Below are 15,881 nucleotides of genomic sequence, written 5' to 3'. Positions count from 1 at the left end.
GAAAAGGGGGCAGGCAAATAACCAGTTTCTCTAGAGAAAGAAATGTGTATCTCCCATCAATTGCAGTCTAATTCTGTCTTTCTTTCTGTCTTTTTGTCTTTACATTGCAATTGATGGGAGATACACATTTCTTTCTCTAGAGAAGCTTGTTATTCACCCACCCCCCTTTCGCTCTCTCTCTCTTTAAAAGAAAAGAACCAGGTGGAAAGCTAGCCATTCCCATCTGAACTCACAACCCAGCCGATACCTTCCTCAGAGCTTCCTTACATTGCAAGTAGAGCAATGGAAAAAACCCTGCAAAGATTTAGAGCTTGGAAAAAATTCTTCTTTGCAGAGAGTAACAGTGAAAGAGCTGAAAGAAACTTACTCAGAGCAAGTTAGAGTAATGAAACAAACCCTGCAAAGACTTAAGGCTTGAAAACATTCTTCACAGAGAGTAACAATGAAAGAGCTTGGGTAAATTAATAGCACCTGGTTAGGGCTGGAAAGAAATACCTGGATCAAGTAAATGAAAAAAAAACCCTACAAAGACAGGTTTTGGAATACATTCTTGGCAGAAATAAACAATGAACAAGCTTGCAAGTGGTAAGAGCTGGGAACATTGTTAGCACCTAGTTAGGGATAGAAAGAAACTTACTCAGAGTAAGAGTAATGAAAGCAAAGACTTAGGGCTTGGAAAATTCTTCACAGAGAGAAACAATAAAAGAGGCTGCAAGGTAAGAGCTGGAAAGAACGTTAGCAGCTAGTTAGGGCTGGGGGGGGGGGAAGAAGCTATATTCAGTGTATAAGACGCACCATAATTATCAACCTATGTGGGGGAGGAAAAAGGTGCATCTAATACACTGAAAAATACATAATACTCTAAAATCTCAACTCTATCAATCAACATTCTTCTTTTCTCTGGGACCTGAAGTGTGTGGAACAATTGTCCACAAGTTACTTCATAGAATTCCATACCCGGCCACAAACAGTACTCCTAGAGAGGGCTTTGAGGAAAGACAGGACTTTTTCTTTAGTGAGCCAGAGAGATCTCATGGGTATCCCACCATTTAAGACCTCAGTGAAAAATGCCTTCAGCCAGGGAACTTTCCTTGAATTTATTTTTTTAAATTATCTGCACTGTAAAGCTGGGGAGTTAAACTGTTGTCATGGGTGCAGAAGACAGGCAGAGGAATAATCACCATCATCATTGTTGACATTATCATCATGTCCTTAAAATTTTTGAAAAAGGGAGAATCCAATGGCTTTCTTTCTTGTTTCAAGTATATATTTATTACTCACCTTCAGGAAATAAATTAACAATCTAGATTACTTACCTGCAAACAGTGACAGAGGATGAGCATTCCTGCCTCCTGTTTCATTTGCAACTAAAAGAGAAAATACATTCTTAGTAAACTCTATATATTGCACTTAAGAAATATAATACATTTCACTTTCCCTCCACTAGACAGGATAATAAGTAGCATTTTTAAAATGGAATCCCAAACACTTTTGCCATATCCTCTATTAAATTTGTTGAGGTGTATACTCAAATAAATGTAAGCTATATTTGTCTGTTTCTCCTTTCTGCTACTTATGCATGTGCTAAAAGTTTGCAGAAGCTTGCAGACTTACTTCCCTATTTGGAGAATTTTTAAAATGACAATGGAAAATGAAGCTTAGATTAAAGAGAAGTGCAGAGCCAGAAGAATATACATGTCATAGCTGAAAAATTTAAATACTTGGTTTTGTAAAAACATAGTATCCTTGTTTCATAAAGATAATCCTTGACTCCCCGTCACAATCAAACCAGATAATTTGTTATTAAGCAGTACAGTGATTAAGTAAAGCGTCACATGCCTGCAACCCAATTCTGTGACACACACACCAGTGTTTCCTCTAATTTTTTTGGGGGGTGGGCAGAAAAGTAAAGTGTCTGAGCGGCAGTCCCTTCGGGACTGGGCGGCACAGAAATAATAATAAAATTTCCCTCTCGGCTTCTGGGCAGGTTTGGAAAACTCTGAGTTGATGATGATTTTTAAGTGAGCAATTGCTCACTGCTCAGCTTAGAGGGAACTATGACACACACCCTTCCATGGCTGTTAAACTAATCACTGTGGTTGTTAAGGGAGGCATCACATGATCATAATTTGCAATCTTCAATTAAAATTTTCCCATGAATTTTCTTGTTGGAGGCCAATGGTTGTTACATGACCACAGGACATGCAAGTATTATAAATGTACAGTGGTTGCCAAGCATATAACATTTGGTTATGTGACCATCGGGACATAGTCATAAGTACATAAATATTGATGCTTTTGGACTTTGAACTGAGAATACAACAGACACCAAGAAAAGAAATGAATTAATCATAGAACAAATAACTTCTGACTCAAGGCACAAATGACCAAGCTCAAATTATCCTACTTCATACATTATGTGAAAACACAATTCTCTGGAGAAGATTTTAATACTGAAGAAAGTAGAAGGAAAGACTTGAAAAACAATGTTAGAAACAGATTGTAATTGAAAAATTCTATTTATTCTATGTAGTTGCTAAAAGTCAACAATAACATAATCAGACAGTCATCAGCCCCTGGAAATAATCTGAACAATCATCGATATTCTATGTGTTATGTAAGAAAAAAAATAAGCTAACCCATCATCAGCTAGTAATCCAATAATCCATCTTACTTTTATAGAGACTTAACTTGGAAATAAATCCTTCTGAATTCAGGGGGCTAATTTCTAAAGAGATTGTTACACAGTCTTTTTATTTATTTTGATGTAATGAGTAGAAAAATTATTATTCAGATTATTCATCAACTGGGAGAGCCAATGGTAACAAATTCAGCCAATGCATAGGCATAACAACTAAGTCAGCCAATGAGAGCTAAACACATGTGAGTTTGTGCAGAGAATCAAAACTGAAGCTGGGCATTGCTCAACCCACTTTGTAATCTTGTCTCCCTCTGAACTCTGAACTAGAAGTTGCTTGTATTTTGTTTGTAACTGCTACTATGATTAAAGAAGAGTCAACATTGGTAGTGTAAATATTCATCTGTTATTCTTGTATGTAAAGAAGTTTCTTATATCAATGAATCCTACTGCATCAGTCTGCCTGTGTGTCCTTTTTGGATTTAATTTTCTGCAACAAACTCTGATAGGTTATGGGCCTAGAGCACATAGAAGGTAAAGAGACTATCTATGTTTAGAAAGAGAAACAAAGTAGAGAGAAAAAAATTGCAGGATGGCAGCTGTTCAATTTAAGGAAAACTCTGTGCTGTGTTTGGGGCAGAAGAGCTATAATTTAGGCTGCAAAGATGGGATGTTTCCAAAAGGTTAAGGAGCTGTGGGATAGAGTTATTAATCCATCACTGTAAACTTTTACAGTTGTAGAACAGAAGGAGCATAATAAAGCAATGGCTTATATCATCTTAAATTTAGAAGATGAACAGTTTATCAATGTAACTGGTTTAAAGACTGCACATGAAGTCTGGAAAAAGTTATGGCATGTGCATGTTAGAGTGTCAGCACACAATATTGTTCAGTTATCAAGGGAATTATACAGAGCCTATCTGCAATCAGGTGAATTTGTGGAAAGGCATTTATTGCAAATGCAGACTTTGTGGAGTTGGAACAGTGTGGAAAGAATAATCCTGAATCCCAAAAGGTATTGTTAGTGTTAAACAGCCTTCATGAAAAGTGGGACATTGTTTCTGCAGTATTTGAGTGCAAACCAGAGCAGGAATTGCATTTGGAATTGTTAAAGGCTTGTTTGAAAGCAGAGGAAAACAGAGTAGAGCAGAGCAGAACAGAGCCAGCTCCTCGCCTTCCTTTTCTTTCTTTCTTTTTTCAAAGTAATTTTATTGAATATAAATATTTTAAAAACATTTTCGATCAGCATTTCTGGGAGAACAGAGCAGAGCAGAGCAGAGAAGAGAAGAGAAGAGAAGAGAAAGTTCCATGAGGAAACAAGGCAAGACAAAGGCTAGACATCAAACCGTAAGTGATTGATCCCTACTGCCCAATATGCCTCAATATGCCCAGTGCACCCCCAGCACCCTAGCACCATCAAACTTCTTGCCATTAGCCCGAACCCCCTGCAGAAGCCAGCTTACCCAAGCTATCAACCAAGGCTTGGAGCCATCTGAAGCTTGTAAGCCAAGAGGTGAATAACCCTTATTTTGAGCAAGCGCCAGGAGTCCTGTTAACAACAAAAGGATCTGTAAGCGCTCCATTCAAAGGGTTACCAAAAAATCTTCTAAATCACCTCCGCAAACACCATTTGGGCTAATAAGGCAAGCTTAAACTATCAGGTGCTGGCTGTGAAGGAAGAGGGGAGTTTACTGTACATTTGAAAGCCATTGTTCTTGCCTGTTTCAACTATTTGCCTCTCTCTTAAAGTTACAAACTGCTTAAGTGAAGTTGTTAAGTATACCTCTACAACCCTAATTGCCTCTCCCTCAACACACTATAAAGTCATAAAGAGGCCCATTGAGCAGGAAGCCAGAAACTCAGGCAGCGTAACCGAAAGACTTTACTGAAGCACTAACCCCCCCACACATCCTGAGAGACAGACGCTGGTACAGAACAACACAAATAAAAGCAGAAATGCCAATCAAAAAGAATATACAACAACAAGAACAAAAAGAACAACAAGCAACAATTGATAATCACAGCTATCAATGCTTTAAATGCAATGACATTATCAATGATCATGATGATTTCATAAAATGCCAGACTTGCAATCAGTCTGCTCACAAAAGCTGCCTCAATATTTCTAAACATATTGCCACCTTTCTAAAAGCAAACTCTTCATTTCTTTATATGAGCTCATCCTGCACCCCCAAATATACTTAGCAGTTTGTCTGATGAGATTAACACCCCAAAAGAAGCCATCAAAAGGCGACAAGCATTCATAAAAAGTATTGCACCAAGACTTCTCAAAACCCAACAAGCATCCACAGAAAGTATTGAATCAAGACTCTTATCCATGGAGCAAAATATCCAAACACTGATTAATCCAAATCCACCCGACAAAATACCACTCACCACTCCCTAACCTCAACCACTTCCAATACTGTACTTCAAAAACCCACTAATTTTACCATTGATATCTCTACCCTAGTCAAGGATGCCATGGAACGTGAACAAAAACGCCAGAATGCTATCCTCTTTGGTCTTGATGAAAGCCATGAATCAGATATAACAAGAATAAGAAATATCATCTCCATCACTCACATGCACAAACAATCGCCCAAGAAGACATTTTGGAAGTTACCAGAATTGGACCTGAGCACAATGGCTCAGTAGCTCCCCGCTTCTGCAAAATAGTATGCAAAAATGAACAAATAAAATAGCAATTCATCAAGATCATTAATCACATTGTCAGAAATAACAAGTCCTTCAACAAACTCAGATCCAGACCAGATCTTTCTCTCCTCCAACGTATTCACTCTCACAAACTAGGGGCAGAACTCAAGAGACGCTATGAACTTGGTGAAACAAACCTTTACATAGATTACTGCACAGAAAGCATCAAACCCAAAACCCATAATTCTCCCCACATCTTCCAGTCTAACTTTCAACCTACCATCTCACAACATCAAACTGACACCTGCCGGACCACCATTCCACAAAAACAAATGGACAACCCTATCACCTGAAGCCAAGAATAGGAAAGTGTGCCCCTTACTTCCTCTAACCACCCCAAAACCAATCCCAACACAAGACCAATCTCAAATGTAAACTATTAAATGCTAGAAGTTTAGTCAACAAGATATCTGAATTCCTCCTTCTACTCGACACCTCCAACTTTCATATAATTTTTATATGCGAAACATGGCTAAATGCTTCCTATCCAGACTCCACTATCACATAAAAAAACTACCATGTTTTCTGCTCAAACCGTGAATCCCGCAGAGGAGGCGGAGTAGCTATATTCTACAAAAAATCACTGAACCTAAAAATCCTCAAAGTTGCACAGAATTTATTGGTGCCTGAAATTATTGTCTGTGATTTGTCCCTAAATACCACAATTCGCTTCTTACTCTGCTACAGAGCCCCGGACTACAACATCGAACATGCTAACAAATTATCCACATTACTAACGTGGGCAACCAACTGCCGATACCCCATTATCTTCCTCGGAGACATCAACCTACCACACATTAACTGGTCCTTAAATGAATGCAATATGGAACCCATCGATTCTACTATATATAATACCGTCACCTATCTGGGACTCGACCAACTAGTAACTAACAATACCAAACTTGATAACTGTCTGGATCTCATCTTCTGCAACAGCAAAAGTACAATATGTGGGTTACAAATAACAGAACCATTTTCCAACAGCGACCACAGCATGATAAATTTCAGTCTCAACTTAAGCCACACTATGATCCACCAAAATAATACAACACCAAAATTCAATTTCAAAAAAGCGAACTACGAACTCATTGAAGCCCACCTCTCAATATTAAACTGGAAAACTCTATTCTCTGAATGCTACACTACTGATGACCTCTACAACACATTCCTACTCGAAATGAAAATTATCATCAGACTTCATGTACCTTTAACATGTACCATAAAGAAAAAAAAAATAACCTCCCCATCTCAATAAGAAAATTACAAACAAGAAAAAAATCTCTCTGGAGGAAAAACAAAAAAGGACAAGTTTCCAACTTCAAAAGCCGATCAAAATGCATTTGCAATCAAATAAAAACAGAATGCCTTAACTACTACAGCAAACAAGAGGAAAACCTCCTATGCACCAAATCTAATAGAGCTTTCTACAACTTTGTCAACAATAAACCCAAAGACTCTAGACCTATCCCACCTCTCAAAGGACCCAACAACAAAGAATACCATGATGATTCATCCAAAGCCAACCTCCTCAACTCTTTCTTTGGCTCTATCTTTGTTAACAGCAATGGCTCATCCCCCAATTTCATCAATCGCACCTCAAATTCCCTCAACGGCTTAACCCAAGTAGACTTCACTGAAGACCGAGTTGAAAAAGCATTACCTGACCTTAAACCTTCTCTATCAGTCGGAACAGATTATCTATGTGCTTACTTCCTAAAAAAGCTCTCTTCTGCTATACCTGAACCACTAAGCATAATTTTTGAAAAATCCTTCAGAACCAGCACACTTCCTAAGCTATGGTCGAAAGCAATTGTCATCCCCATCTTCAAAAAAGGAGACCCCTCTCTTGTCGATAACTACAGACCAATTTCACTATGCTGCGTCCCATGCAAAGTCATGGAATCAATTATAAACAAATCAATTACTCTCCATCTAGTAACTAATAATTTGCTCTCTAACAAACAATTTGGTTTCAGAAAAAAACTATCCTGCAACCTGAAGCTCCTCCACTGCAAAAATATATGGACAACTCATCTAGATCAAGGGAAATCTACAGATGCAATTTGTATTGACTTCTGCAAAGCCTTTGATTCAGTGGTCCACGACAAACTACTCCTAAAACTCAAATCCTATGGCATCTCAGGATCCCTCCATAGCTGGATTACAGCATTCCTGTCAAACAGACAACAAGTGGTCAAAATAGGAATCACCATATCCACCCCCGTCCCAGTTAAAAGCAGTGTTCCCCAAGGTAGTGTACTGGGACCAACGCTCTTCATTCTCTACATCAATGACCTTTGCGATTACATCACAAGCAACTGTGTCCTCTTCGCCGACGATGTAAAACTCTTCAACACCACCGATAACACAACTACTCTCCAGAAAGACCTTGACACTGTTTCTAAGTGGTCTAACACATGGAACTCCAAATCTCAACTAGGAAATGGTCTGTCCTACACATTGGGAAGAAGAATCTGAACTCCAAATACGAACTGAATAATCAAATTATCACAGATAATCCCCACTCAGTTAAAGACCTTGGTATACTAATAACAAAAGATTTAAGTGCCAAAGCCCACTGCAACAACATAGCCAAGAAGGCTTCAAGAGTTGTAAACCTAATCCTACGTAGCTTCTGCTCTGGCAATCTCACACTACTTACCAGAGCTTACAAAACTTTTGCCAGACCCATCCTCGAATACAGCTCATCTGTTTGGAACCCATATTGCATCTCAGACATTAACACCCTTGAAAATGTCCAAAGATACTTCACCAGAAGAGCCCTTCACTCCTCCACTCGAAATATGAGACTACACTTTCAACCCTGGGCCTAGAAAGCCTAGAACTAAGACGCCTTAAACAAGATCAAAGTATTGCCCACAAGATCATATGCTGCAACGTCCTGCCTGTCGGCGACTACTTCAGCTTCAACAACAACAACACAACAGCACACAACAGATTTAAACTTAATATTAACCGCTCCAAACTTGACTGTAAAAAATATGACTTCAGTAACCAAGTTGTCTAAGCGTGGAACTCATTACCAGACTCCATGGTGTCATCCCCAAACCCCCAACACTTTACCCTTAGATTATCTACGGTTGACCTATCCAGATTCCTAAGAGGTCAGTAAGGGGCGAGTACAAGTGCACTAGTGTGCCTTCCGTCCCCTGTCCTATTGCTCTCCTATATCTTTCTTCTATTCCTATATCTCTTCTTCTATTCTTTCATTGATATGTTCTATTACTATACCTTCTTTTCTATTATTTCTTAGATATATTTTACTATGAGTATCTCCTCTATAACCTTCATCATGTATTTTACTATGTGTATATAGATATATACCCACTAAAACCCTCATTGTGTATTGGACAAAATAAATAAATAAAAATAAACAAATAAAATAAATAAATGCCATTTTAGAAAGAGCCACAAGGAGAAATCCCCAAGATGGGGCACAAGGACCAGAGAGAGGAGTGGAAATTTGCACAGATTGACTATCAGCAAAGATATCAGATTTTAGCCCAGCAACAGAGGCATTGCTTCATTTGTGGTGAAAGGGCACGTTTAAAGAAGGACTGTTTGCAAAAGACAAACCATTTGCAAAGAACTTATTTGCAAGACAATTATTTGTAAGGAAGACAATTGCAAAATGGACAGGTTTCTGTTGCAAAAGTTAATTATTGCAATAGCAAATGGTTGATAAACAGTAGGGCAAGTCAAATAATTGTTAACAATTCTAAATTGTTTTACAGGTTGGATCCAGCTGCTCAAGATGCAAAAGCTTGGAAAATGGCCAAAAAGCTATGGTAATTGGAAGAGGCAGTGTGCAAATTCCATATATGGAAATGAGGTTTAAGTGTGGCAGAAATGTAAAAATAAAAATGCTCCTACAGAAGAAGAAATCTTATTTAAAATCTTAACATGTGCAGAGATGGATAGGCTGATGTTAAGAGTTAAAGGACAAATTGATTCTAGATCCATCCCACAAGTTATGGTACCAAGTGACAAAGAGTAACAACAACAGCTCTGTCTTTGTGAATAGTAACGGCTCATGCCCAGCATTTCCTAGTCGCACCCCAACTAACTTAAATGATCTAACACAAATCGACTATAGCGAAGAAAACGTTAAGAAATCACTGCACAATCTAAACCATCTCTATTTATTTATTTAATTTATTTATTTTGTCCAATACACAATAAATAGAAGAAAATAGACATGAGGTAATATATATAAAGAAAAATATAAAATAGAGGAGAAGATATATGAAAGGAAGAAAATATATATGATATATGAGATAAAAAAGGAGAATTGGACAAGGGACGAAAGACACACGGGTGCACTTATGTATGCCCCTTACTGACCTCTTAGGAACCTGGAGAGATCAATTGTGGATAGTCTAAGGGAGAAATGTTGGAGGTTAGGGGTTGAGACTATTGAGTCAGGTAATGAGTTCCACGCTTCGACAACTCGATTGTTAAAGTCATATTTTTTACAGTCAAGTTTGTAGCAGTTAATATTAAGTTTGAATCTGTTGTGTGCTCTTCTGTTGTTGTGGTTGAAGCTGAAGTAGTCATTCACAGGTAGGACGTTGCAGCATATGATCTTGTGGGCAATACTTAAATCGTGTTTTAGGCGTCGTAGTTCTAAGCTTTCTAGACCCAGGATTGTTAATCTATTTTCGTAGGGTATTCTGTTTCTAGTGGAGGAGTGAAGAGTTCTTCTGGTGAAATATTTTTGGACGTTTTCAAGGGTGTTGATGTCCGAGATGTGGTATGGGTTCCAGACAATTGAGCTGTATTCTAGGATGGGTCTGGCAAAAGTTTTGTAGGCTCTTGTGAGTAGTATGAGATTGCCGGAGCAGAAGCTATGTAGGATCAGGTTAACAACTCTAGAAGCCTTTTTGGCGATATTGTTGCAGTGGGCTTTAGCACTTAGGCCATTCGATATTAGTATTCCAAGGTCTTTTATTGAGTGTAGGTTGGCTGTGATAATTTGTTTATTCAGTTTATATATGAGGTTAGGATTCTTTTTGCCGATGTGGAGGGTAGAGCATTTGTTGGTTGATATTTGAAGTTGCCAGGTGTTAGACCAATCTGAGATTAAGTCAAGGTCGTTTTGGAGAGTAAATGTGTTGTCCGTGGTGTTGAAAAGTTTTACATCATCGGCAAAAAGAACACAGTTGCTTGAGATATGATTGCAGAGGTCGTTGATGTAGAGAATGAAGAGAGTAGGACCTAGTACGCTGCCCTGGGGAACTCCACTCTTGACAGGGACAGGGGTGGAAATGGCGCTTCCAATTTTGACAACTTGTTGCCTATTTGACAGGAATGCAGTAATTCAGCTGTGGAGGAATCCTGAGATGCCATAGGATTTGAGTTTTAGGAGTAGTCAAAGGCTTTGCAAAAGTCAATATAAATTGCATCAATGGATTTTCCTTGATCTAGGTGGGTAGTCCAAATGTTTTTGCAGTGAAGTAGTTGTAGATTGCAGGATAATTTCTTTCTGAATCCAAATTGTTTGTAAGCGAGTAGGTTATTGGATTCTAAGTAAAGGGTAATTGATTGATTTGTAATTGATTCCACGATTTTGCATGAGACGCAGCATAGTGATATTGGTCTGTAGTTGTCAATGAGAGAAGGGTCTCCTTTTTTGAAGATGGGGATGACTATTGCTTTTGACCATAGCTTGGGGAGTGTGCTGGTCCTGAAGGATTTTTGGAAGATAATGCTTAGAGGTTCAGCTATAGCAGAAGAAAGCTTTTTTAGGAAGTATGCACAAAGACCATCTGGTCCAACTGATAGAGAAGGTTTGATGTCATGGATTGATTTTTCAACACGGTCTACAGTGAAATCGATTTGGGTTAGGTTGTTGAGGGAGTTTGAGGTGCGATTAGCAAAGATGGGGGATGAGCCATTACTGTTGATGAAGACAGAGCCAAAGAAAGAGTTGAAGAGGTTAGCTTTGGATGGATCATCATGGTATTCTTTGTTGTTGGGTCCTACGAGGGGTGGAATGTGTCTAGAGTCATTGAGTTTGTTGTTGACGAAGTTGTAGAAGGCTCGGTTAGATTTGGTGCGAAGGAGGTTTTCCTCTTGTTTGCTGTGATAGTTGAGACATTCTGCTTTTATTTGCTGGCATATGCTTTTGTAATGGCTTTTGAAGTTGGTTACTTGACCATTTTTGCTTTTACGCCAGAGAGATCTTTTTTTGGTTTGTAGTTTCTTTATCGAGACAGGTAATTTATTTATTTATTTTACCACTGGATGGAGTGAGTGGCACATGTATTTCAATAAGTCTTTTAATTTGGAGTAAGAACGTGTTGTAGAGATCATCAGTGGTGTTGCAGTTAGAGAACAAAGATTGCCGGTTGAGAATTGAGAGATTGGCATCAATGAGTTCATAGTTGGCTTTTCTAAAATTGTACTTAGGTGTCACATCATACAGGTGAGTGTTAGGATGGTGTAGATTGAGGTTGAAGTTAATCATACTGTGATCGCTGTTGGAGAAGGGTTCTTTTGTATGCAATCCATAGATAGCGCTTTTGCTATTACAGAATATGAGGTCAAGACAACTATTGAGTCTGGTATTATTTGATACTAATTGTTCAAGTCCCAAGCTGGTGACAGCGTTGTAACAGGCAGTATGTACAGGTTCTGTGGAGCATTCGTTTAGGGTCCAGTTGATGTGTGGTAGGTTGAAGTAGCAAAGTAGGAAGCGGAGTGTGGTGTTGAGGGAAAGATCACATATTATGGTTTCAGGAAGGATAAGATCATGTGCAACTTGGATGTTTTTTAGATTGAGTGAATTTTTAAAGAATATAGCTACACCACCTCCTCTGCGGAGTTCACAGTCAGACCGGAAAACAAGGTAGTTACTTGGGGTGATGATGGAGTCGGGATAGGATGTATTCAGCCATGTTTCACAAACAAAGATTATGTCAAATATGTTGGTGTCAAGTAGGAGGAGGAATTCAGACAACTTGTTGAAAATACTTCTTGCATTGATTAGTTTACATATGAGATTGAATTTGTGTTCAGGAATGAAATTGGATTGAGTTGAGTTGAAGTTGGATTGAATTGAGGTAGTAAGGGGCGTGCTTTCCTATTCTTTGTTGGAAGTGCTGCGGATGTCCATTTGTTGGTGAGGGATGGTAGGTAGAGAAGTGTAAGATGGCTGAGGAGGGACGGTGGGTTGGGAGATGAAGGGAGGGTTGTGGGTTTTGGTTCTGATGCATTCAGAGCGGTAGTCTATGTATAGGTTAGTTTTGCCATGATCACGGCATTGCTTAAGTTCGGCCTATAGTTCACGAGAGCGGATGCATTGAAGTAGAGTTAGATCTGGTCTGGATCTGAGTTTGTTGTATTTGGTGTTATTTCTGGCGATGGTGTTCATGGTCTTGATGAAATGTTGTTTGGTAGTTTCACTTTTGCAGACTATTCTGCAAAATCGGGGAGCCTTTGATCCATCATTGTACCTCAGTACAGGGCCACTTCTAGTGAGCTCTAAGATGTCATCAGGGGCAATTGTTGGAGGACCCTGGTTGCGGATGATATTATGTATATTTGTTAAATCCATTTCCCCATTTTCTCCAGGCCAAATAGGTTGGCGTTCTGACGCTTTTGTTCACGCTCCATGGTATCTTTAACTAGGGTGGGGATGTCTGTAGTTGGGTTTGGAGGTTGAGGTTGTGGTGGCCTAGGTGGAGTTTAAAGTGGTGGTGGTGGAGTGGTGTAGGGTACTTATTTTGGTGTTTTAGCGTTTATCAGATCTTGGATGTTTTTTTCTATGGAGGCAAGCCTTGGTTCTATGCTTTCTGTGTATGATTGTTGAGTTTTAGAGACTACATTGGACAAATTGCTGAAGGAGTCTGGTTTGGGAGTGCAAGATGGGCAGAAATAGTAAAATGATTTAAAGAAAAATCAGAAAGTCTGGTTGCTTTTAAAATAAAATCATCTTTGCAACATCTATGACTTAGATAAGGGGTCAGCAACCCATGGCTTTGGAGCCACATGTGACTCTTTCATCCCTCTACTGTGGAGAGAAGTGGCTGGGGTTGATTATTTCCAGATTTTAAGATTGGGAAAGAGGGACACCATTAGGGGAGGGGGGTGCTAAAAAAATTGGCAAAAAAAATTCACAAAAAAACTTTTTTCTCTCTCTCCCCTCCTCCCTCTTTCTTACTCTCTTCATCTCTCTTTTTTCTCTCTCTTCCTCATTGTCTCTTTCTTTCTCTCTCCCTCCTTCCCTTCCTCTCAGTCTCTTTCTCTTTTCCTTCCTCTCCTTTTTTCCTCTCTCTTCCTCCCTCCCTTTCTATCTGGATCTAGCCTAAGGACTACTCTATCTGGATGAAACCGGCAAAGGTCCGGGCGTGTTGACAAAGCCGATATCTCAGAAACCCTCCTGGCTGAGGTAATAGCCACCAGGAAGGCTGTCTTGAGAGTCAAAATCCTCAAGGAGACCTGACGTATAGGTTCAAAAGGGGGACCTGTTAGTGCATGTAACACCAAAGATAGGTCCCAGGAAGGGAACCGATGCAAGGTCGGTGGTTGATTTTTCTTTAAATCATTTTGTTTCTCACTCAAAAAGTTAATTCAGTTCTAACTCTAGTACACTTCCTCTATTATTGAAACATTTTACAAGCATCTTAATACTTTAATACTTAATACTATCCAGACTTGAATTAATAGTGATAAGAAAATATTATGATGTATCAAGATCTGACTTATCTATCATCTTTCCATTGCTATAATTCTGATGGAAAATAAGTTTTCAGCTATTGAAGACTAACACTGTTGCTATTATGCTTAGATTTGGCTGACATACACACCTTATTGATTGCATGGTGCTGTATTTATATTGACACTGTTGTTAAGGCAGATTACCGAAACATAATCTAGCAGTTTCAAACCTAGGTTTACAGCCATTTCTTTCCTTCTTGGACAGAATAGTCCCTATGTACTTTCCTGCCTATGTCCTGCCCCGAGTCTCTGGAGAGGGGCGGCATACAAATCCAATAAATAAATAAATAAATAAATAATAAATGTTCATCCCCAAAGCATTCAGGGGTTGTTGTGAGTGTTCCCTGTCAGCCTTTGGAAATGTTAGACTCAGAGGAGGAGGAAGATGCAGAAGTTGTAATTTACCCTGATTTAAGAAAAATGGAGGAGGGTAGTGGTGATGAGAGTTTAGTAGAAAATCCACTGGACGTTAGCATGGATAGTAGTACTTCTTCAGACAATGGGTGTAAGAAAAAACCCCAGAGCTCTATACAATAAAAAAAACCTTTATTGTTAGTTAATGTTAAAGAAGCTTAAAAAAAATACAAAAATAGAAAAATATAGGGGAAAGACTGATTATGCACAAAAGGGATCTCAGATCAGGCTTGCTGATCCCAAGACATCTTGGTTACAAATGATCTGGATTTATATTTATTGTTGTGTTTGGGCCTGGGCCAGCCGTTGCTCCCGCAGATGGGAGAGATGCGGCACAAAGTGAGTGCGAAAGCCTGGCTGACAGCCAAGAAGACGTGGCAGACAGCCAGGAGGATGAGGCCACTGGTTCGCAGGACTCAGCAGACAGCCCAGGGGATTTGGCATGCAGTCCCTCAGACAGTCTTTCATCCTTGGATTCCTCTGCAGAACAACTCATAGACATGCGTAGCTGAAGAGCGATGCAAAGGAGGGATCAATTGAAGGATTATTTCAAGTCATCAGAGTAGCACCTGGGTTGGGTGTGGTCCTTATATTGAGAGCTGGGTGTGGTTCCCTTAATGAGGGCTAAAGGTATAAAAGGGAACAGAGACACAAGGCAAACTGTAGCTGTTTATCTGTGTTATTTTGTGGTTCCTGCTCTGAAGTTTCTGTTCTGTGCCTTTGGAGTTTTCAACCCAGCTTTTTCAGACACATGGGAGGTGAAACCTCTGGGACTTGCTGTTTGCTCCAAAGATTGAAAAGGACTCCTGAAACATCTTTGCTCATTCCAGGTTGTCCTTGTTTGCTTTTTCCTGTGTTTTTGTATGCAGCTGAAGTAAGCCTTGCACTATCATTGTTTCCTGACTCTAAGGACTGTTTTGAGTAACCCTTTTTTAGAAACATAGAAACATAGAAGTCTGACGGCAGAAAAAGACCCCATGGTCCATCTAGTCTGCCCTTATACTATTTTCTGTATTTTATCTTAGGATGGATATATGTTTATCCCAGGCATGTTTAAATTCAGTTACTGTGGATTTATCTACCACGTCTGCTGGAAGTTTGTTCCAAGAATCTACTACTCTTTCAGTAAAATAATATTTTCTCATGTTGCTTTTGATCTTACCCCCAACTAACTTCAGATTGTGTCCCCTTGTTCTTGTGTTCACTTTCCTATTAAAAACACTCCTGGACCTTATTTAACCCTTTAATATATTTAAATGTTTCGATCATGTCCCCCCTTTTCCTTCTGTCCTCCTTTGTTTGTTTAATACAAGTTTGCTGATTAGAAGAGCACGTGTGTGTTTGATTTATTTTCCTTGGACTGTTACGC

At 39.2% G+C, this 15,881-nt stretch overlaps 1 protein-coding gene across 1 annotated transcript in view; it reads right to left on the bottom strand.

Annotated features, from left to right (window-relative positions):
• The window catches only part of PDE1C (phosphodiesterase 1C), a 671,297-nt gene that overhangs the window by 498,235 nt on the left and 157,181 nt on the right, over positions 1 to 15,881 (bottom strand). The window contains exon 2 of the mRNA XM_070726332.1: positions 1,317 to 1,367. Coding sequence (XP_070582433.1) covers positions 1,317 to 1,367 — 51 coding nt within the window. The remainder of the gene's footprint in view (positions 1 to 1,316; positions 1,368 to 15,881) is intronic.

Source organism: Erythrolamprus reginae, chromosome Z (assembly GCF_031021105.1).
Source record: "Erythrolamprus reginae isolate rEryReg1 chromosome Z, rEryReg1.hap1, whole genome shotgun sequence".
NCBI classification, from domain to species: Eukaryota; Metazoa; Chordata; class Lepidosauria; order Squamata; family Dipsadidae; genus Erythrolamprus; species Erythrolamprus reginae.
Note: the sequence above shows the minus strand (reverse complement) of the source record. Positions and strands in the feature narration are given on the sequence as shown.